This window comes from Streptopelia decaocto (assembly GCF_964273445.1).
Source record: "Streptopelia decaocto genome assembly, chromosome: 6".
Taxonomy (NCBI): Eukaryota; Metazoa; Chordata; class Aves; order Columbiformes; family Columbidae; genus Streptopelia; species Streptopelia decaocto.
Genome location: NC_138660.1, coordinates 53,256,722 through 53,279,923, shown reverse-complemented (window position 1 = coordinate 53,279,923; position 23,202 = coordinate 53,256,722). Strand labels below are relative to the sequence as shown.

Sequence of the window (23,202 nt, the reverse complement as noted above, 5' to 3'; positions counted from 1 at the left end):
GCAGATATTATTTTAAAAGCATTTTTCTACCACAAACCACCACCACTTTTCCTCGAATTTTCTAGAAATGTGCTTCAGTCTTCATAAAGAAAAAAAAGCCTCAGACTCAGGAATCGTCCCTTCACACCTCTGCTTCCAGCTCACCTTACGACAGGTCAAAACGCTTGTTGATGCAATAATAACTTCTGTAGTGACATTGCATTGTTTAGCAGTTATGATGGTTTTATTGCATGGTTAATAAATAGAATACAAATGACAAGGGAAACAGCTTTTATTTCAGCAACTTCTCAACAGTGGCAAGAAAAATGAGGGAAATGCAGCACCGAATTTTTTTGTGTTTAGTAATACTTGACTTGACTTTGAAGACAGAGTCCCTCCTTTCTCCTTGTCTTCAAACTTCAAAACATTTCCAAACAATTTAAAGACAGATTAAGTATAAATTAGCTCCCAGTTTAAAAATATTATGTAAAGTGCTCCTATTAGGATTTGTTCAGCTCAATGAATGATTCTTAAGCATTTCAAAAAACAGTATTTTGTTGAGGAGACACTATAATCAGATAAATAATAGTTCAAACATCAGTACAAACTTCATTTACAAAATATTTCCAGAATTCTTCTGAAAAAGGGTCTTTCAGCTGACAAAAATAAAATCTATTCATTACCCTGAAAACCAGACAGGTATGAACAGGATCCAGTTACTGGATAATGTCTTTCCTGTGGTAAGGTTTAGTTCCTTTTTTCCTTTCGCATTCACCCATGAGAGCACATATATCACTAAGTAAATACGTGGCTATATAGATGCATATAAAAAAAAGTCTTTTAAAGGACGTGTCTGAAAATCAACTCCATATTTTTATTTATGGAAACAGGTGCATGGATCCACAGTTTTAACAAAATGCACAGATGAGGGACATCATTTCCGGAAGCGCTTAAATAGCGGATGGATGTGTTTGTTTGAAGATGTTTTACTCCGTGCAGAGTGGTATTCCATGTAAGCCATATCATCTGCTCCTGACATGGAGCTCATTGTGCCCGTACGACGTGACACCTGCAAGTAAGGAGAGAAAAACCACGAGCTTAGTGTGTGATCAGACAGACCAAGTCTAAGCTGCCGATGCCCACTGGCTGCTGGGCCGCACTCTGCGTTTAGTGATCTTAATGCCAAACAGCCTTCCAAATTGCCTTTTTTTCTTTAGAATTTCTACAAAGAAAGTTGCTGCCAGCCACTTACTGTAAGTACACAAACATGTGAGGTTTAATATGGAAAGATACCTTAGAGTGGGAATTCCTAATGCATTTCAGTGCAGTGCCATTCAGCTAAAAATTAACCATAAAAATTAATGACCACATTGTTGATTGATTTTAACTCACGTATCAATAAATGTTTCAGGCTATTTATTTTTCTCTCATCTGTTGCTGAAAATGTCAAACTACAATGTACAATAACAGAACTTCTCTTGAAAATTAACAGAAGAGACCCTTATGCTTCTGTCTTCTGGGCACGACTCAAGCAGCACAGTGCCACCACAAAGGAGCATGTGCTGTGACATACATGCATCATAAAAATGTTTTAAAATATTTTCATTGCTTGTGACTTAGAAGATGTACTTCAAAATCTGTAACAATAGATGTGTCATCATCTCCCACAAAAATGATGGAGGACATGAATTCCACGTCTAACTTCTTTCTAGTGCCAAACAACTGAATTACTCAAATAGCTAAGTGCTAATGCAGCTTACAAAAATGTATCTGTTCTTCAATGTTTCACAAAGATACCAAGGCATCAATGATGGCATCACATTTAGAATTAAAAGGGCACGGTCCAGTTCTGTCACATTTGTGGTCATCCTTTTCAAAGCATTCTTCATTACCTGAGCTGACTTTGAACCATACTCTCCAGCAACTACTTCCTCCTCAGCATCCAGGTCAGATGCCTGCAGGACTTTCTGGAGAAGCTGCTGCTGTTCTTCTTTGGATGAAAATGAAAGTTCTTCTTCTTCCATGCCTGCAAGCTTTGTTATTACCTAAGAAACAGCACAGAACAAGGTGAGGGCTCTTCCTGCTCAGTGTTAGCTATTCAAAACCAAGACAAGTATTTCTAATTCCATGTCCTCTTGGAACTGCCTTCCACTTTTATTAATGGTCTGAACAGTTTAACACTACAGATAGCAAAGATGCATATAAAACGTTGCAAAGTTGTGTACATATATATACACATCCCTTGTTATAGTATAGTTGGAAATGCAAAATACAAACCTTTAGAAAAAGAAAAGAAAAAAGCAGCTCTGGACAGAGAATGTCAGCCAAACACTATCTGTACCAGCTTGACCAAGAACATGGCCAAAGCACACATAGCTCAGACGCATATTCAACTTACTGCAAAGTTAACTTCACGCTGTGGGCTCTAGATTTGCCTAGTTTAAGAATCAGTACTTTATATTTAACAAAAACAATCCAGTAGCTTTCCAGACACTGAGAATTCTGGCAATAAATATTGAGGAACATGGGAAAAAAAACCTAAAAAAATGAGATGTATGATCAGTTGTTGAGAGACAGTGCAGCAACCTGTAACAAAGCATCAGGAGCAGAGCAAAAGGATTCCTTCCATGTCTGTGTACTTAGACACAAGAGAACTTTGCTGTTCCGTTTGCTCTTTTTGAAATTCTTAGTAGCTCATCTGACAACCACGGATGCAGGGCACATGCCATCTACTGGCAATACAGTGCCATAAGCCCCATTCGCTGAAAAACCTCTTCTGAAGAACTGAAAAGCTCTTCAGCTTCTGTTACAAAGCCTCACAACTGGCAGCCTGCTCAAGTAGAGGTATTTTGAAAATTGCACAAGTATTTTTCCTGCAGTTAGATGCATTCTGTTAAACATGTTTGTACAGAAGAACCTCAGTTTTCCCACTATGCTTCCAACTCGAAGAAGTTTTGATCTAATTCAGCCACTTCCCTTGATTATGTCACGTTTCCCCTCCTCATCTGCCCTTGTCAGCTTATTTTGAGTCAATACAATTAGAAACTAATTTCCCCAGTAAAGTGAGCTAGATCTGATCACAAGTCTGATAAGACAATATAAATATAAATACAGCTGAAGGTAAAATAAATCCACATTAAACACGAAGTACGCTTTTTGGAAAATCAGGTAATAAAACACTAGAACGAATAATCAGAGTTGTGGGCTGCTGTCAATGGCAATGTCTAGCTGGAAAATGGTCGTGCTTCTGACATGTCCTTGCTCTAGGGATCCACTCAGGAAAGCAACCTATATGGCTGGAGGAACACTATAGTCACCCTTATTTTTGAGTTTATTTAGAAGCACATGCGCTTTGATCATCTCAAAAATAAAGAAAAAGAAGGAAAAAGAAAAAAATTAAAATTGACATTAGCCAGTTTCTAGCTGTGGTTGCATAACAGTGCTAATGTGACTCATAGAACAGAAAGAATTCCCACCGCATCATCGGTTTTCTAAGCTGTTCAACAGATGGCAAATTTAAAGTTATCCCCAACTCTTTTATATAGTGAGTTCTTCCGCTATTGGTTTAAAATTTAATATATCCTACATTCAGCCTGTAAATAAAAATGCAATATAGTAAATAACTATTTAAAAAAAAGCAGTAGATAATTAGACTCCAAGCAGTGAATTATGATGACAAGGCTCCTTTTTAAGAAGCAAAGACAAAATATGTGATTTAACAAATAAGTACTATTTCAGTTCTCTTTCAAGAAAGGCATAGAATTGAGAAATGGGTAAAAAAGTTAAGTCTTAAGGAAAAAAAAAATGAAAACTGTAATGAATTTTTAGTATTTTAGGAACAAAAATTCATAAGGAGGGGACATCGGCAATGAAATAATCACCTAAAGATGAGGTAGAGTCTCCATATTTGGAAGAATAAGGTGGCAAACATCTGCAGAGATTGACCTACACTTTTGATCCCGGCTTGGAATAAAGAAACAATAGATGGTTTCTTGGAAGTTTCTTCCAGCCCTATTTTTCTTTGCTGGCAGCTATGACTGAAACTTAAAGTTTGGCAAAGAGAAGAAAATAGACATTCTAATATTTTATTCTTAAATTGCAAATAAAGAACATTCTGGTAGTGGTCAGCTACATCACTCCAGAATCTCAGCTGCCGCTTGCTCTGCTATTTTGCTGTACTACACCAAAGCTCCTAGGACTTGGTCTTCCTTGCAAAATAAAATCCCTCTATTTTAACCTCTTTATTAATTTTAAAGTCCAAGGCACTCAAATATAAGTAAAGGGATTTCTCTAATCTTCTTGGCTATAGCCACATAGATGCCTTTGCTGCAATTAGCTGTAGCTTAGTACTGATCTACAATTTTGTCAAAATACATTCACTAGAAAGCAAAACAAGGTTTTTAACTATAAAGACTCTGACATGTCAGGGTGTAAGGACCCCCTTGAAGCTCTCTTTAATAGGCCAGTGATTACAGAGCAATTATTCACTTGAGCACAGCTGCAGTTCAGAGGGGTTTTACCACCAGGGATGTCCCACACTTCCCATGTGCCTCAGGAGGAAAAGCTCTGAACTAACCGGCCCAAACGCGCAACCCGGAGGAGCCGCTTGCCCTTGCGGCTCACCCAGTCCTTGCATGAGTCTATCAACGACATCGGCTTGAGCTTGTTCCCTGATGGTGGGTATGGGAGCCGTATCTGTTATTATTCTTCTCTGCGATGTTACTTACTGAGAAGGCTTCTAATCAGAGCAGTAAACTCAGTTTTGTAAAGGAATTATCTACCTAAAAGCAAGAGCTGTCATGACTTCTGTTGCCTTCAACAACCACACAGATGAGCATATGGGGCAGCACACGGATTAAAAGAAAAATAAATTAAATACACCACAAAATCTATAAAATAGAGGAGCTTTGGTAGAATGAGATTTTATATTCGGAAGAAGATGACACACAGAGATACATAATAGACTGAAGTACAAAGGGTGACCAATTTTCAAGTATGTCTGGAGAAATTAGAAAGCATTAAGTCCTTTACAAAAGGGAGACTTCTGACTCTCAAGTTATGGCACTGTTACATTGTCAACACTGAAAATGGTCTGTATTTTGAGGAGCATGTTGTAGGTAAGAAGATTTCTACTCTGCAGTAACAGTCTTTCCCTGCAGTAAATTCTGTCATTTCTTAATCAATTAACATTCAACCCAGTGATTTTGGTGATATACTTTCTTCTGTGCAGAGAAAATTCCAAGAGGAAGGTCAAACTGTTGGTGAAGGCTAAGTAAGCACAGTCTGAACACCTCCATCTGGCTAACACAGAGCCACTGGGTCAACCTGAGGGGTTTTCTGTACCACTGCAGGCTTTGGGCAGTGTTGTGGAAATGGTCCACAAGATTACTGTGTGGACAAAGATCTCTGAAAGGTATTTGTTTTGGAAGGGGTTGCTGGACACTTCAGACCCCTAACCTGATGATGCCCAGAGTCATATGGATGAATGCAGGACAGATGAATCCTGCCTGTTGTATGTTGTCTTTAGCCACAAGGAAAAATATCTTCTCCCCATAGTGAAATACTGGTCTGAGACTGGAGTTCTTTGGAAATTATTTGTGATTTGTGATGCTTTGGAAGTTTTCTGAATTGCTGGTGGCCACTGCAACACAAACACCCACCAGCAATGCTTTATGTGTAACCAGTATGATCACGTACAACAGGAGCCCTGCTTGGATGGACAACTGAAGAGCATGAATATAACCCAACCACACAAGTAAAGTGCTGCTTCACTCCCCAGCGAGTGCTTGGTTAGAAGTTAGAATCCTTACCTTCCTAAAAGCTGTACTAAGCTACTTGTATCTACCCTCACAGTAACACAGATGATAAACAACACTAGAACAGTTCCTGCTTGCAAGCAAAACCTTAATTAATACATTCCACAACCAGAATTCTCAAGTGTTTGACTTAATACTAACATGAAAGAATATCAAAGTTACATTCTTAGGCCAGAAGTATTATGAACAGAAGGGACAATTTACCTTGAAACTATAACCTTGATCCACAAGAAACCGTTGTCGCTTTGTTGAATATGCCATTTCCTGAGTGTCTTGGGACACAAGAGAATAAAAAAAGGCATTGTATTCCTCTGCAACCGTGCCTAGGAGACAAAGACACTGAGTGATTAGTTCCCCCTGGAACACTGCAACCAAGAACAAAAAAAGACTGCACACTGAAAACAGGTGTTTAAATAAGTTGTCTCTCCACAAAAACAATTTGCAAAGTTTAATCGCACCCAGACCGTACATAAACTGACTGACAAAGCACGCAGCATGGAAATTTCTACTCATTTGTAGTAACTTGAGAATGGGTGAAAAGAAAAAAAAAAATGGAAAAGCATTGCAGACTAACACAATTACACTGGTGCGCTGAGAAGAATCTCCTTCTTTATTATGCTAGGCAAGGTGAAAGATAAAACTATTTTAAGCCTTTTATGTGAAGAAGATGTAAAGAGTCAAGAGCAAGGATCGCAACACATGCCAGAGAAGTTCAATAAAAAGACAAAGGAAAAGTTTTGCCAAAGTAAACCAGAGTTTGCAGTGTTTTCACATTAAAAAAAGGTGAGACAAAGACATTCAGCCAAGAATTCATAGGGCTATTTGAAGCCCAGGATATACGAGGCTGCGTATAACTTATTTTTTTAAACTTAAAATCCCGAAGATCTATTAGCCAAACATCTGTTCTAAAACCCAAGGTTTCATTAATACTTTCTTAATAACATGTGGCTTCTATGCATTTTCAAATGAAGCCTCAGTTGTAGCAAGCACAAACTGCACAGAAAAAAAGTGTATGCAGATGTTAAATGCAATTGAAAGTGTTTTAGGAATCATTTTTCTAAAGAAAAAGCTCCCTGGTTATGTTTTGCAAAACCAAAACTAGTTGGAAACCAAGTCCTATTTTTAAAAGAAAGTAATCTGCAGTATCAAAATTGTGCTTTCTAGAGACTTGCTGTTTAGAGTAAAACTACTTAATGTTGAGGAAATTATCAAGGAATTAAAAAGTGAAGAAACCAACAAAGAACAAAAAGTTCATTTTCCTTCAGCTTTTTTTGCCCTTTGGAAGTTTTCCCAATACAAAGCTTTACTGACCCAGAACATGCTTCATTTTCATTCACTGGTATATAGGTGTTTTCTCTTTGACTAAAACATAGTCCAAGGACAGGATCAAGAAATATAACGAACATCCTGTTTCTCCGCAGTAACGTGATACCATGACCCAAGGCCCAGAGCCCAACAACCACCTCATTTACCTTTTTTGGCTCTCAGCACTCGTCCCAGTCTTTGAGCCTCCTGTCTTCGAGACCCACCATGGGATGAGATCTGAATCAGAACGTTGGCTTCCGGCAGATCGAAGGACGTGTCACCAACCTGCAACACAGCAGCAGCCTCTGAGCAGCGTCTTATCTCCATATATCATAAAGACTGACTTAATACAAAGTAAACCTTTGTGAGCTGCCATATATAGACGTCAGATGCGTAACATACACATATAGCTCGCTCTTAAATAAAGTTCACTCTGAAGATGGGTACAATGACACACTGAATGTCCTCACCTTGGAAATGAAAATAGTGTTGATTTTTGGATTGTGCTTGAAGTTTTGTAGAATTTGCATTCTCTCTCCCTGTGCAGTAGGACCATATATATAGGGTCTGAAAAGAACATACACATATTAAATTATTTCAAGATTTCTCAGTCATTTCTTAAGAGGTACTAATTCACCATGGCAGGGAGCACAGTACATATTTGAATTGATAAAAACCCAAAACATTTTGGTACAGCTTACATTTTCTTTTTAGCTTGTTTGGCTCTTTATGGCAGCTACCCAGTTGTTTGTGGAACCCTCTGCAGCAAACCAGTCCGTCAGAAATTCTGACAGTTATAAATGTTTTGCAATTACGTTCACCCATGAAGCTGTAGATCAAAAGACTGAATACATCTGCTGAGCCTACATGAAAAGACTGAAAGCAGCTGTTAAGAGATTTTTTTTCCCCTCAAATCCACTGAGTTAGCACATTGACAGCTGCAACCTTTGCTTCCTATTTAAACACTTGAAAAGCCAGGCTTCTCCAGCAATGGTGCGGTAAGTGTCACAAACTGGCTGCTGGATGTTCTGGGAAAATTATTTTTGCTTTTGCAGCTGAACTCTTGCCCCTCCTAATACCTTCTGGACCTACTGAAATGAGAACAAGGTCCCAAACATTCCATGGCTACGAGCAGCTCACAGCAGCATTTCACCCAAGGTTTCTAATGTTTGACAATGAATCACCTGGAATATTTAAACTCTCAATCATCCACAGACTTCATGGGTAACTTGGGCTACTAAGAATTTTCCAAGATGCTCCCTAGAGTCTGGCCGTTTTCCTCCCATCTAAGCAGATTAAAACAAAAACAAAACACAAAACCACCAAACCAAAACAAAACCCCAGCAAACCAGCTAGAAATGGCAAAGCCCACATGAAAATTGAGAGGAGCGCACAGCCACTGCTTTTCCATCTGTTGCACTACTTTTCCAAATGCTCGTTAACAAGCTTCTCCAAGTAAAATTTCTATTTGGTTCACACTTCCATACATTATTTCTAACACAAGGAACAAACCTCAAATGTTTCATTTAACTTTTAATATTGGACATGTGTAGGTAGCAGGTGAGACAAACATGCATGGCACAGTACTAAGGTTTGCTATTCTTATTGAACCGATTCCTGTGCATTGGATCGTCTTGCTTTCTTCACTACAAACTTTATTGTAGTTTTTCATTTACCAAACAATCCTAGTCACCTCCAATCTAATTCTGTTTAGTGTATTTAACCAGATTTTTAGAAAAAACACAGCTAAAAATGAAAGTGGCAAATGAGTCATCTCTGAAACAATACCATTATTATTCAATTAGTAGTATTCAGTAGTATATTTAAGCCTTATTTGGAATTTCTTTTAATATTTAAGTTGTGACAGTTTTAATCCCCAAGGAAGATTTAAACTGAAACTAAAGCATTTGTGAGCCTTCTTTTTCTTAAACCCACCAAGAAGGGGTTCGAACACATTTTTTATTAAGAACAGAATAACCTAGAACTTCCTACTTAGCAAGCACCCCCTCCCAGCACCACCTTTGCTAAAGGCTTTTTCTGTGGTGCACTGAACAGTGCTAGAGACATTCCAGAGGCATCATTACAGCTAATCTCTGTCCAGACAGATTAAAAAAAAAAAGGATGAAATAGATCATGGGTGCTGGAATTCGTCCAGCACCATTAGCTCTGTTTACTACTTGACGTCACAGCGTGCCAGCGCAACGTGGCTGTTAAACTACAGTCAAAACTGATCACGAGTTTTGCACAGCACAGGGCTCGTTTGTGGTTTTGCTAAGAAGCACGGCTGAAATTCCTTGACGTGAAATTGCGTGCCGTCCAAACGCCCCGCAGCTTGCAGCAAGCAAGGCGCTATTTGGGCTTGTCAAAGAAAGGATGAGGCCAGCTTCTGCGCTTATTCTGCACAATTCTCTATGCCTGATCCTGGCAAACGCTCTTCCTGATGATCCCTCCCCTAATGCTACAAACACACTGATGCTAAATTCCTCATGAAACTCCGTTTGTACCACCTGCCATAGCTACACTCATTTTAGAGTCATTTAAGGTAGCTGAGGAGCTCATGGGAGCAATATGCTTTCATTTATTAAATGATTACAGTAGTTCTAGGCAATGCACTGGTACAGCACAGATGCCCAAAAAGTTTGCCTTAGGTTTTCAGACAAGGTTAAGACCTTCTGAGAACCCAAAACGGAAGGCCCTAGGTCTCAAAATATCCACCAGGTCTCAAAATAGCTACCGTCCATTGCGGAAATAGCTCTAGTTACAGTTTTTAAAAGCCCCTCATTTTTCCACTGGTTTTTAATAATAATAAAATGGATGGAGAAATACTAACAGTCTTTCATAGAAATCCTGGAGGCAAGTGCTGAACAAAGGTTCTTTTTAACCGCTTCTACACCAAAATAGTGTTGTAGTGCCAGTAAAACCCATCCAAAAAAACACCCTCCCAAGCTCCTTTTTATACAGGAGGACTGCAGATAAATCAAAGTATTACAAGAAATATCTAAAGACAACTGCAAGCTGTGAGATTACAAGGCAGGTTTGCAGGAAGGAGGAAAACAGCAGCGCCATCGCTGGTTGTGAACACTTACTTCCCGAGTCTGATTGCGTACTCCTTCAGGGCAAACACATTGTCAGCAAATACGATGATTTTATCATTCCGTCGCTCGTGAAACTTAATCAGGAATTGGCAGGCTCTGAATTTATTTGGGTTCATGGTGTACAGCAGTATCCGTTTCTTTGTTTTGATAGCTATGTATTCTCTATAAAATTCAGGTGACATTGGGCACCAAACCTAGAATTAAAAAATATACACACACAAAAAAAAATTAATGCTCCATTATTTATTTTATTCCCATAGGAACCAAAAAGACATTGGGGGGATGATGACGCATTGTAACTTTCTGTATAGCACAGGCCACAAAATTAAACACAGTAACTTCTATACTAAAATGAAAGCTACAGGTGGGTGTAGTCTCTGGCACTGCCCAGCTCTGTTTAACTTCATTAATATTCTGGCCTTTCAAAATGCTTTGGCAGCGAGATCCACGACAGAAATAAGCAGCCAGATTGGAACAGGATTGGAAGATATTTCCTTTATGCTTCATACTTAATAATTTTACTGAATGTTACTACTTTTTACAGAGAATAATTAACAGAATGAATTGTGTAGTTGCCCTGTCACAGCAAAGTTTTTTCCATAAAAATTAATTTTCATCCACATTCTGAAAGTTCAAAGACACATTTAGTCTTCATGGCAGAACAAATTTCCTAGTCTTTTTTTCATATACTCATGGTGACCTTTATTTTAAGAGCTATTGAGTCTACAGCTTTCAAAAGACTAGGACTGCTTAGAAGTTTTCCCTAGGTTTCCCTAAGCAATGATATTCTTATGTAAATACACATCACAGCACTGCACAGGCTACGCTCACTGAGATATTTGTCTACTGTAGCATAAAAAATAATGTATTATGAAGTTTAAAAGTTTATGCCAATGCAATGACACTATCTATAGTGTATATAATCTAGAAGACATTCATTCTGCTGTACATGGGTGATTCCCCCCATATCCATTGCACAGTACAAATTAACAGAACACTGGGAAGAAAAGTCTCTGTCATAATCACTGTCAGCTAAGGAAGTTATGTGACAACTTATGAGTTTATTCAAGCAACCTGAATTGTTTTGTACTGTTAAGAACTAATTTTGTGTTTAAAAGCATTTTTTCCAGTGAGTTAAATACCATGTGAGGCTTTTTTTGTCCCTTGTCTACATTAACAGTAAATTTATGTGTTGAATAAGCTGCTTTGTTATTGCACACTGTCTATAGGAAAGATTTAAAATTTGTAAATCAGAAGAGAATATTTCAAAGTGAGAATGAGATATGAATACTGAACATTTCATTGTAGTAAAAAAACTCTTCTATTGCTCAGTGCCTCTGACTACATGGGAAACTTGATGTATTTTGATTTGCATTTGCATTCTCTTCTGGATTTGGAAATGGATAAAATCTACTTCTCACCCCAATGATCTTCCTGTTTTTATATTTTGCAAGACATGCACTCCAAGCCCAAAACTTTGCATGGCAGCTGGCAATAAAAACATAACTTGTAAATTACAAAACTCTGAAAATTGAGAACAGGCTTGTTCTCTTTTCTTAAAACTTCTTTGAGCTGTGCTGCCTGTTCTGTTTGGAGTCCCTGCGGTGCCCATGACCTGCCCTGGCCGGCAGCAGCGCTGCCCTCTGGCCACCTGCGAAGAACCGCAGCCAACGGGCAAACCGGGACAATACGGCAAGGGGATCAAACATGCTGCTTCCCAACAACCCGGCAAGAAAATCCAAACAAATGTGCAACGTAGTTGTGCGTGTATTAGATTGTTATTTACCAGCCATCAGCATTGCTGGTTATGATTCTTTGCTTTTGGTAGGCCCATGGAATGTTATTTCAAAACACTGGCCTAAAGAATTATAAACGTGCAGAATTTTCACATCATTCAGGAGAAAGGCCGCCCATGCTTCACTATTCTGCAAGAATCATGCTCCTAAGACAGAATTAACCTGACTGGTTACTCTCCCTTCAACCTAGTTATTTTTTAGATGCTGTTCACTTGCATTCTATTACTTAAAAGTAGTTGTGTTGGTTTTCTTTCCTTATACAACCTCCAGTCTGCACAAAGTTCAAAAGGAGAACAGCTGCTGACCTGTATCTGCATCTTTTATTCCAGTACCAGAGCCAGGAACAAGCCCATGAAACTAGCAAGACAGGTTTAAAAAAAACCTCAACACCCAAAGAACAACAGAAATGAGCCCTCCCCCAACCCCAAACCAACACAAACAAACAAAAAACCCCAAACAACACACACCCACAAACCAAAACAACTGTCTCTTGGGTTTTTTCTGCATTAGGTTATGAAACTCTACCATAGCAAGTTGTAGCTGCTTAAATTTTACTTCCTTTCAATGGGAAGTGTGGACAAGTTCATGAAAAAACTAAACCAACTGATGGTTACACAGGAACCACATAAAGCTCATAAATGACTGAGCGCTTGGAGAAGCATCAGGAGACGCAACAGATATGCTTGCCCTGGTTTTACGCTCTTCCCTACCTACCTTCCTTGACAATTATTGGAGACAATCTATCAAGTTAGAGCTTTAGTCTGACCCAGAAATGTTACTTTAATGTTCTAATGTGCCTGTGTGAAAGGTTTCCACTTCTCTGATACCAGATTTTTCTCTCATCCATATGCTGGAAAGAGCTCACATCAATGTATTGGAAAGAAATAGTAAGATCCAGTCTTATGTTTTCAATTTTCACCCTCGTGCGCTCAGGCTTGAAATACGCAGGTGTTTTCTTATGTTTTTTAAACTTTCTACTATCCTTCTTTGTTTTAAGAGTTACAAGAATTTTCCTTAAATGACCACAGACCATCTACCAGCTGAAGTCTCTAAAAAGCAGCTTCCAGCGTACCCTCATGTTACACTCACCATAATGCGATACGGCGCTACCAGAGAACTGAGTTTCAGGTACAATGTCAGACAACACAAATGTCAACTGCATCGAACGAGGCCTAGAGTGCTGCAACCACTGTTCACGTTTCCAAACGGTGACTCAGAGACAGCTGATCAAGCGCCATGATCCCCAAGAAGAGAAAGAGCGCTGAAGCCCCACTGAAGAACAGGTGGCTACTGGGTTTGACCAACACCAGCCTTGCCTAAGCTATAAAGTAAATTAAAAGTCCTAATGGCACCTATTTTCCCAGCTAAATATTAATACTTCAAATTTTACGCATCATTCTTAAAAGTTATAAGCATGCTAAATAAACACTGGTAGTACCAAAAAGCAGAGCATCACCTCAGCACACTGGACTTTGGCAATGTAGCCACTGTTCTGCAGCTCCATCCAGTTGGCTTCATAGAGCTTTGGTCCGATCAGGAAGTTCAGGTCAACAATTTTATCATCTTCTCTGACCAGGGTAGCAGTCAGCCCCAGTTTACAGTGAGCTTGCACAATAGTGAGCACGCGTCTGAACATTTTTGCTAAGAAATGCAAGACAAATGTTCTGTTTACTTTCCTGAGTGGATTTAAAAGACAAACAGCTACAACTTAAAAAAAAAACCCACTCCTGAACACAAAGCAAGCACAGTGTTGGGAAATTTTACCCCATTTCACACACATTTCTAACAAATTTATGCTACAGCAAAACTTCACACCGACTGCAGCTTTATTTCACATCTTCATTGTACTCCGAAAATCCCAGTAAACCTTCTGGCATCTGTATTTCCCATTTCCCAAGTTAGAAAATTAATATACTCAGAGGTTACATGTCTTGTTTTAGGTCGTATAGCATTTCACAGAAAGAACTATGACACAAGGACTCTTGGCTGACTCTGCCATGTTCAGGCCCACTAGTGTATGACAGAATTACTCCTCTTTAGTGGTGTTAGAGATCACAGAGGAGATTCTATACCTTAATTTTTATGAAAACAAGAAAGAACAAAAGCGAGAGAACAGTGGCAGCAATATGCAACTTTGATAAAATGGCAGTTAAACATCAAGGTCTACTTCTGAAATCCATCAATTCTATAGACAGCAAACTGTTCAAATGGAATAATGACAACAAGGTAGAGCTGCTAAGAGAACCCTGGGTGGTATTTTTAGCCAGGATTATTCCACAGACACTTTAATACCACATTATTGCTTTCCAACAGTATGGATCTCAATTACATAGTAATTTCAAATATAACAGCTATTTCTAGACAGTAATCACTATGGTTACTCATATTTTATCGAGTAGAAATACACATTAAAAACCTGTCTACAGTGCCACTCCATTTCAAAAGAAAATAAGGCAGAGGAATTGCTCTCCTGTTCAAATTTGTCTACAGCAAAATTATACAGATGTAATTCAGGTATCTTAAGAGCACTTTATCAAACTACACAGACAGAGAAGGCACTTGTATTTTATACTGCCACTACAGAGAACAGAGTCTGATTCGAAGGATTTCAGAAAACTAAAGATCAGGTAAACTCTGTAGCATCAGCAAAAAAAACTGTAAAAAGTACAACAAGGCAGTTTACTTGTCTTAAAACCCTAAGCCATGGGTTTACTCACCCTATTAAGCATGAGAAGGACAGCAAACCCCCACCACTTCTAAGAGTAGAGTAACATTAACATGAATGTGACATGAAAGGTTTGCAAACCATTTCCTTACCAGGGATAGTATGTACTTCATCAAGTATCATAAGGCCCCACTCTTGACTTTTAAGCCACTCCATTACTCTTTCTGCTTCCCAGGATCTTTTTGTCGTGTGTCCCAACATGGAATACGTGCTGATTGCAATAGAACAGCCAATGGGCTTGTCTTTGGCATCAGAAGTGAACCGACAGATCTGGCTGTCGTCGATGGTGGACCACATCTTGAACTGGGCCTTCCACTGCTCTACAGACACGGCAGAGTTCCCAAGGACCAGACACCGCTTGCGGACAGTACACGCAGCCGTCACTCCAACCAGAGACTTGCCAGCACCTGCAGAGGGAGAGCAGAGATATTCATTTGTCATCTCTCAGATATCAATGGAGTAGGAGGAAAAAAGAAAAAAAAAAAGAGCAAAGGAAAAAAAGGAAAACCATGAGAGGATGTGTTAAGTCATGTAAGGGCAAATTCTCTGTTGGTTCTTTACAACAGTAGTTTAAAGAAACACAGTATTCACTTCTGAAAAAACAGCTGAATTGTCTACTGGACACAGAAATATATTTTCTCAATAAAATCATTGTAAACAATGGCTTTGCCAATTAGAAATGATCATTTTAACGCTTTCTTCACTTAAAAGCACGTTAAATTCCAGGTGGCTACAGAAAGCTTCCCCTAGATGTGATCTGTCCTGATGCCCTTGTCAGCTGTGTCCATTCCCCTACACAGCAAGCCCTTCAGTCTTTCTATTCCTCTTCCACACTCCTTCCAGCATCCCTCACACGCTCTCTCAGGCCCTTGTCGCATCTGCCGTGCGCCCTCTCTACCCCCAATACCGAGGGCACAGCTGTGCCGTCTCCTGTTCTCTCCCTTTTCCATTGCTTCCCACAGGTTGTCCCAATCTGCACATTCCTCATTAGCACTCCTAGTTCCCTCCCGTCTCCCTATTCCCAACCACGGAACAAGTTATTCCAATGCCAACAGCTTTACATTTCACTGGAAGATCAGCAGAGGTGATGTAGAGGGAGCAGTAGAAGCACAAACCTGAAGCTACCACAGCCCAGTTCTTCAGTCACTGCAGGGACACTGACAGCTGCTCAGCTGGGCTCTCCCCACAGCCTCACCCCTCACTCGCTAAAAACCAACAGGACTCTGCATCCCAGTACCCAGAACACCCCCCACTTCTGTCTGAAAGCCAAGCAGCTGCCATATTTGGAAGTTACTTTACTACAGGCAAATAAAAGAACAAAACCCCTAAAAATCAACCCAGCAGCTTACCACATGGCAAGACAATGACACCCGATCTGGCTCGTCCATTCCCAAACATCTTCCTTAGGCTCTTCTCCTGATAGGGCCTGAGGACAGCTGTAGGCTTCAGATCTATATTAATATCAGGATTCACAGAATCATTTCTGAAATCATATTCTGCCAGCAAAGGGTACTCCAGGTGGATACAACGTTTCTGGAGCTCTTCAATCATCTCCTGAAGAAGAAACAAAGCTTTGGACGGTAAATTCTCCACGTACGAATTAATTATCTTTTTTCCAAACAAACACATCATGTAGTACCATGTGAAGTCACATTTATCTTTTATGCTCATGAAGTCTGCAACAATTAAAGTTTGTTCCACAAATCTTTATTTGTGATGACCCTCACCTCCTTCAAACATTTTAAGTAACAGTCAACATTAGAGAGGGCTATTCAGACAGATGGAAGACCATGATGCGTTTATCTTACGTATCTTGTTTATCTGGCAGTGACTAAACTACACCCTGAAGTACTGCAGCAAAGAGCTCAATAACAGACACAAAAGGTTCTGTGTTACACAGAAGGACCTACCAAAACTCTACATCTCTTATCTGGAAAACCTCCATGCGTGGGCAATGCAGTTATTCCACCACAATGACAGGTTGATTCAATCACCACCAAGTTTTTAGGTTTGTTTTTTTTTTTTTTTAAATTAACAAAATAGCTACTCACTCACGTTTTTAAAAAAATTCCATTTTCCCCAGTAAGACATGGTTAGAATCACCAAGTCTAAATGCAACCTGAGGAATTTTACCAAAGCTCTCTGAAGGTCAAGCCAGGGCTGCGCTCCAACCTCCAGCTACAGAATCAGAAACATCAAGAGTTTCTTCTGCAAATATGAATCACAAAGCAAAAACACGGGAAAAAAACCCCACCAAAAACCAAACAGAACTATGTCTTGCAGGCAGGCAAGGAACAAGGCCCAATCTGCCACCCTCTGTACTGAGGAGGAAAATCTTAAGATTTTGGAAGACAAAAGGAATGTTAATGACTCCGACTGATCTCCCCTATCAAAGAAAGAACCACAGTAATTTACATCAAGTTCTCATGCTTATTTGCAAGTCCCGGGCACATCCCCCAAAAGCAACAAATGCAGAGACTAAAATACTCATACCTGCTTGACTTCAAAAGACACTGTCTGCATCTCCTCCTCTTCTTCCTCATCTTTGTCCATCTGTTCATAAAACTCAAATAAGTCAGCTGGGACATCTGGCTTACTCTGAGCATCTGTTCCCTGCGATGTTGAGGGACCCGCACCACCTTCACTGGACTTGGAAATCTGGAATAGATGGACAGGGATTTTCACTTCAGGTTTCATTAAAGACACACACCAACCCCTCCCAAATTTGGGCTTACTAAGGAGACACAGATCATTGCTGACAGAATTCAAAGCAACTGCTGATACAACAAACAAACAATAACCTGTTCAAACTACAACAGTTTATCTCGTGTTCATGCAATCATGCTAAAACCTGCCCAAACATACCACTGATTTACTTGTGAACGTCTCTGTAATGAGCTCTGTTTCTTCACCCTCAGCGTTTCGCAGCCGACAGTCTTTAATAACATGGTCTTGCAGAAGCTGCTGAATGACATCAGGGTGGGTACTTTCCACAAAATACCTAACATTAAAGAGCAAAGAAAAACATTTTTATGAATTAATTACCTGGCTAACTTACAGAAAGAGCGGCATAGGTACTTAAATATATATGGCTACCCCAGGTGCACTCTCAAGTATCCCATCTCGAGGGTGATAATTTAAAAATAAAGAAATTATGGCAATCAAAATTTTTAAAAGATGTCTCATACCAAAAGTGTCATATACTTCACAGCTATTCATCTTGCCCAAATGTTCTCTAACATAACACATGTGGGAAAAGTCCAGCAGAACTGCTGAGACAGCTCTCACATACATGTCTTATTTGTGACATAAATGAATTTTTTTGAGACTGAATTAAGGCGAGTCTGTAAAAACACTGTATATGATGCTTTAAAGACCTGGCTGCAGGACCAAAAAACCTTAAAAGACAAAAACCGAAAACCATCTAAAAATTTTAAATTAATGCATCCTGAAATTGTTTCTCTCCCTGAAGATCCATCAATAATGACACTGGTTGGAGATCACAGTTAAAACGTGAGCCTAGAGGGATTTAAGTCTGAACTGAGAAGGGAGAAATCTTTTTTTCAGAAACACCTAAGAATAAAGCAAACTCCTGCTTGTAATACTAATACTAGTGTTAGTTTTACCCAAAGCAGCAGGTTCCAAAAGGCAGCAGCACAAGTGGAACATCAGGTTATAGTCCCTGGGTTTATCTGTGGCTGTCAGACAACAGAGAACTTTGCAGAAGAAATAAAGGGAGAAAAGAAAACACAGGCAAGGTGCAGACACAGGCTTCAGGTTTCTGCTGTCTCTCTCTTCCCTCTCCCTACTGCAGAATCACAGGTTTAGATAAAACTGGTCAGCTCTAAGCTTGCTGACCTTTCAAGGTCCCTTCCAATGTTATCTTGTATCTTTAAAACAAAACAGATTCAACCCAGGAAAAAGCACACACCTCTTACCAATGGATTTGCTTACCCTTCCTGAATAATGAAATACAGGGCAGAATACACATGACTAAAGGATGGCTGTAGAAAAAATTGCCTGACCAGGCTCATGTAAATGAGGCATCAATACATGAAATAATTATCTAAAAACCTTAAGGATATGTTACAAGTTGAAGCAATAAAGAAACAACAGAGGATATCAAATTGCAACCCACTTTTAAAAATGTAATGATAACCACTAGCAGCTCAGCACAGCCAAACTGCATTCATTGACTAATGTATCGAACATTTTCAACAGCTGAAGATGCTAAACTCAGCTGTGAGACCCAACAGCTCCTGGGAGCGCTCCCTCGTGCCCAGCTGTGCCCCAAGAGAACCCCCTCAGCCCCCTCGCTAAGGAAGAAGCCACTTACCTGTTATGTTTCAGTACCAGCTTCACCTTCCCATAGCTGACGGTGCAGAGCTGCAAACGAACCACAGCGGTCATCAGGAATACACAAAACAGCAATTCCAGACTTGGGACCAAAGGCTGCGGTGCAGTTTGGGTCTCAGAAGCACGGTATCAGAAAGTATTTACTTGCGACACTGTTATGCTTATGGAACTAACCTGAAAAGGTATTTGTAGAACACACACACATCTCACACAGGAGATCAGTCACAGATATTCAGGTTTTATACCCAGTTCCAATCTGCTTCCAAGACTGCGCGAACATACGCGCAGGACATGGTAAACTACGTTTTATAGGGCCTGACCACTCCAGACTGCCTCCCACGCTCAGTCTTCCAGAGCAAATCTGAGGAAACTTTCCTCACACACCATTTCTACTGGCTGAAACTGTGTACAGAGGCACTCTGGTATACTTATTTTTGTTTAAAAGCTATAAACTACACGAAGATACATTGTGGAAACAGTATTTGTGTAATATACTATAGAAAAAAAATACAAAAAATAAAATAAATCCTCTGTATTCTTGAAACAGTGACAGAAAAGGATAAGACAGCAAAACCAATGAATTACTGATTAAAAAAGAAATCAATTAAGCAGAAGCAGCAAAGAAGGCTTTCACTAGTTGCAGCAAACATATTTCCAATGCCGATAAAATAGTCTTACCTTGATAAACTGAACTATTCCATCTGGGACACCAGTCTTGCTCAGTTTTTGTAAATACTCTGTGATGTCACTTGTTTGTAAGCCCACGCTAACAGCAGCGTACAGCGAGTAAGCGGTCAGCTTGTACTCGTGAATGTGGGTCGGTCTGCACACAGGCTCAGCAATGGCAACCAAAAAGTCCTGTGCGTATTTGTAAATTGGAGAAAAGGCTTCCAAAAATATATGCCCATCAGGAGCCTATAGAAAGAAAAAGAAATGTTGAAGGGACAACAGCGTTAGTTGAGAAGAATAAAGAATTTTCTATAAAGCGGATACTATGTGATAGAGACAGTCCACTATTTAGGTAGTAACATGTAACAGGGTTTCAAAAAAATATCTGCCCTAACAACGAAGTTACAAGGAAAAGAAAGACGACACAGGAACATACAACTTTTGTCTTCTGAAAGGGTCCAGGCATTGATTTGTCCGTGTCCCTTCTATGGCACTAAGAAGAAACCACACCCAGATCGATGAAGCTTTTCCAGACTAACATGTTACAGTATTTTTTCTTTTTTAATGCTAAGCAAACTACTCGAGCAGAAGCAAGCTTCCTGCCCTATTCCCTGAAACAAAACAGAACTCCTCACTCATGTCACGCACAGCAAGTGGAGGAGGAGAGATGAGACTCGTGTGTCACAGCATTCAGTAGCAGATGCCCTGCAGACACTGGCAGGGCAACCATCTCTATGCGCTTGTGCTACTGGCCGCGTCTTGCACAGGGTTACTGATGTACCTTTCAGGGTAGAGAAAACAACGGGTACAAGCTCCAGAAGATGAGACCAGCCTGGTTTAAAGCTGCTCGATCCCAACACACAAACCCCGTTACTGTGTCACCGCAACAACAGATCCCGCTCGTGTTACATCCACAACCGATTTTACCTCCCTCACCCGGGTTAGAGCTATAGTGCTCCACGGCAGACCCACAGCAAGGGGTGCCCGACGGAGCGGGGCCCGGAGGCGGCTGCCGGGACGGGAGCGACGCCCCCGGGCATCCCGGGGGCTCCAGGCAGGGCCGGCAGCGTCCCCGCGGGGCTGCAGGACCCGCACTCGACTCCGGAGAGCGGAGCGGGCGCTCTGCGCCAGCGTCCCGGCTTCTTCACGGGGGAAAACCCGCAAAGCGATCGCGTCCCTGTCAGCCCTTCCCCACCGCGGTGCGGGCCGAGCGCAGCAGCCGGGCCGCCCGCCCGGGCCCGCAGCGCGTCCCGCTGCCGGGCAGCTGCAGCCCCGCCCCGCGGCCGCACTCACCACCCAGAGGGGCCGCGAGGCGTGGTCGGCCTTCAGGGGCATCTGCTGCCGGTAGTCCTTGGCCCCGTACTCGTCCACCTTGGTGCCGCTGTCCTCCACCTGCTTCCCCGCCGCAGACGGCACCGCCTCCTGCGACTCCTTGCCGGGAGCTTCGTCTTCATCCTCCTCGTCCTCATCGTAATGGCGCTTCTTGGACTTCTTCTTATCTGCGAGCGAAGCCGCAGCCGTGAGGAGGCGGCGGGGCCGCCCCCCGCGCCCGCGACAGCCCGCAGGGCCCCGCCCGCCCCGCTCCGCTCCCCCGCCGGGCTGCCCCGCCCGCCCCGCTCCGCTCCCCGCTCACCGCGCTCCTTCCTGCCCATGGCCGCCGCGCAGCGCCCGCCGCAGCCAGCGCCGGCACGAGCGTCACTTCCGCCGCGCAGGAGAGGAGGAGGCACGGAGCGCCGCCCGCCATCGATTTTCTGTTCCAGGGGCCGCCCCCGCTGCGGCACAACGCGCGGGCGGGCGGGGGAGCAGCGCCTCGGGTACAGCGCCCCGAAACGGGGCCGCCCGCGGGGAAAGAACGGGCCGAGGCGGAGAAACCGGTTAAAAAAATAAAATAGAATACAGGCTTCCGCAAAAGTACTTTTTTTTAAAAAAAAAAAAAAAAAAGCCAGTAGGAAACCCCGGTATGAGACTGACAATCCACGTTGTTCTAAAATACAAAATTCTTAAAAGAGAAATCACACCGTTGTCCCTACAGAGTGTTTTAATATATTTCTAAGTACAATTCGTGTCTGATTTTGGAAATACAAATACATTTCGAATGGTTAAAAACAAAAATTAAAAAAATATTTTGAACATCAGCCAGCTGAAAATATATTTATCTAGTAAATCATCTCTCAAAGCTTTTATATATTTAATTATTCTAACTAAACATAGTACCCTTAAAAAACAAGTTCATAAAAATGTAGAAACAAAATTGTGGAATAAGATTACTGGGATATATATACACGCACACATTCGATGCATACACAGAATTACAAGGGGGTTTCGCCTCTTTTTTCTTTAATGATTCCTTTTTTGTTGTTTAGGTTTGTAAGGTTGTCAGACCAATGGAATGAGTAAGCCACGCTCAACTCCTGAGTTCCTCAACCAAGATAACCGTAGGCTAATTTTTAAAAATGGTTTTTATCTTTTATCTTTTTATACACAAGATATTCCATGTAAAGCAGCAACAGCAGTGCAGTTACTGGTAGCAACATCTCAAAAGTAATAAAAAAATCCATACATCCAGACAGTAGTACATTGCACACACACACGATTCTCATACATCCATCAACAATTGGTCAGAGTATTAAATCAGTGTACAAATTAAATATTTCCAAAAATGTGCAAAAAAGTCAACGTTGATAGAAAAAAAACACCTTTGTGTACATACATTACAAACTGTGCCCAGCATCCAACTGAGAGTAAAAACATTTACAGTGAGAAACTGATAATTAAATAGAGAATTTAATGGCTACATAAAAATGTACATTAGATTAAGAGTAAATTTACAAATTTTTATCCATAGCTTCATGAAAACTAAAAGCCTACGCTCCAACTCACCTAAGTCTCCTCCACGTATTTACAGCGATATTCTGTTATCTGCCTCCTGCCAGGTCCCTGTGCTGTAACAAACCGTTCCACTTCTAGGATGACACCACCTTTTATACGGGTAACCACAAGAAACAAACACTAGGGAACCAACGGTCTAATGCCTGTTCAGAACAGAAAATACAATCCTTGGTTTTAATTCCACATTCTGTAACCTCTGGCGAAAAGGATTGTCTAGTTTTGGGTTAAAAGACATGAAAAACCTCTGAAATATTTCCCACGACAACCCACTCTGAAGTCAGAGCGCCCTTTTCCTTCTGTCTCAACAGAAAACCCTGACCTCCAGTAATCCTCACTGGTGGACTCAATGTAAGGGCTGAACCATCAGAAACATTTCAACGTGTTTTAATCCAGTTCCTCTCCCTTTAAAGTACGTTTATGAATACAAAGACCTAGCCAAAGCGTGACTGCGAGCATCGGAGCTTTGAAATGAGAGATTTTGTTTCCTCCACCCCATCTACCCCTCAAATCCGTACCTGTATGTACTTACTGCCAGATAAAACCCAAGGGTTGCTCCAGCCAGCGGGGAGCTG

At 41.0% G+C, this 23,202-nt stretch overlaps 1 protein-coding gene across 1 annotated transcript; it reads right to left on the bottom strand.

The window, feature by feature from the left end:
* Positions 1 to 255: 255 nt before the first annotated feature.
* On the bottom strand, positions 256 to 21,518 carry ERCC3 (ERCC excision repair 3, TFIIH core complex helicase subunit). The gene is made up of 15 exons (XM_082054947.1): positions 21,375 to 21,518; positions 21,035 to 21,240; positions 19,751 to 19,987; positions 19,053 to 19,102; positions 17,582 to 17,717; positions 17,210 to 17,374; positions 16,066 to 16,270; positions 14,809 to 15,123; positions 13,448 to 13,632; positions 10,187 to 10,389; positions 7,571 to 7,667; positions 7,268 to 7,385; positions 6,000 to 6,118; positions 1,872 to 2,024; positions 256 to 1,048 (listed from the first exon to the last, which is right to left on the bottom strand). The coding sequence occupies exons 1-15, from the start codon at positions 21,391 to 21,393 to the stop codon at positions 914 to 916; spliced, it is 2,343 nt and encodes a 780-aa protein (XP_081911073.1). The 5' UTR covers positions 21,394 to 21,518; the 3' UTR covers positions 256 to 913.
* Positions 21,519 to 23,202: the final 1,684 nt, after the last annotated feature.

Bases quoted from the DNA above. Each gene is read 5' to 3' on its own strand.
- ERCC3 (XM_082054947.1), bottom strand. The intron at 7,668-10,186 runs GTAAGTGTTCAC...TGTTCTTTTCAG, and splicing joins TACGCAATCAGACTCGGGAA to ACCCTATATATATGGTCCTA. The intron at 1,049-1,871 runs GTAATGAAGAAT...CCTTACTTGCAG, and splicing joins ATGGTTCAAAGTCAGCTCAG to GTGTCACGTCGTACGGGCAC.